The 851-nt window shown below is 57.6% G+C and overlaps 1 protein-coding gene across 1 annotated transcript in view; it reads right to left on the reverse strand.

The window, feature by feature from the left end:
* LOC104510463 (cyclin-dependent kinase 12-like) overlaps positions 1 to 769 on the reverse strand; it is an 18041-nt gene extending 17272 nt beyond the window's left edge. The window contains 2 exon segments of the mRNA XM_010152718.1: position 1; positions 3 to 769. The exon segment at position 1 is cut by the window's left edge and continues 269 nt beyond it. Coding sequence (XP_010151020.1) covers position 1; positions 3 to 769 — 768 coding nt within the window.
* Between the last annotated feature and the right edge of the window lie 82 nt (positions 770 to 851).

Here is an 851-nt window from a genome sequence, read left to right on the forward strand (position 1 = left end):
ATGTGTGGGAGCGGGGTGGGCTGAGATCATACTCCTGGATGTAGGAGGCTCCTGAGGGGCTGTCGTCCAATTTAGGGCTGTCGGACCATTTTCTGTGAGGACTCCTGGATTTCCGCTTTGGGCTGTCAATCGTTTTGTAACTTTTTGGAGCATCCCTTTTCCGATGGCTTTTACTGCGTTCTTTGTGGCTGGACTTGAGCTCCCGATCCTTCCTGGATTTCTCCTTGTGCGCTTTGGCTGACCGGGACTCCTTGTTGCTGCTCTTGGAGGACAGTGACTTCGGGTGCTCCTCGCTTTCATGGAGTCTCTTGGAGGACCCGGATACCCTCTCCTTGGTGGACCCGGACCTGCTGGATGCCTCCAGGCTCTTTTCTAGCTTCCTCTCCTTCTCTGCCTGTTTGCTCTTCATCAGCTCACGAATGCGCTTATGCTGGTGGTGCCGGTGTTTCTGTATCCTCTCGCTCCTGTCTGCTTTCCTCTCCTCCGTCTCCCTCCTGTCCAGCTTGAGGGCCACATCATCCGAGAAGGTATCGGAATCCGAACTGATGTCATCGTACTCCACCAGCGGCTTGATCATCGCGCCCAAGGGTGCCGCCGTCTCCTGGGCTGCCAGCGGTGACTCCTTGGAGTGCCTGGACTTATGCCTCTTGTGCCTGGAGGCCAGCCGGTGCCTCTCCTTGCTGTTCGAACTCCCACTGCCAGGCGTGTGCTGCGAGGACCCCCCGCCGCCCCCATCCTTCTTCCCCCCATGTCTGTCCGGATTTGGCATTCCTCCTCCACTGTGCTCGAGAGAGGGGAGGGGGGGGGAAATCCTCCAAAACCCCCAAAACTTCAAACTTCCTCAACACCCG

Source organism: Eurypyga helias, unplaced genomic scaffold, assembly GCF_000690775.1.
Source record: "Eurypyga helias isolate BGI_N326 unplaced genomic scaffold, ASM69077v1 scaffold16085, whole genome shotgun sequence".
Classification (NCBI taxonomy): domain Eukaryota; kingdom Metazoa; phylum Chordata; class Aves; order Eurypygiformes; family Eurypygidae; genus Eurypyga; species Eurypyga helias.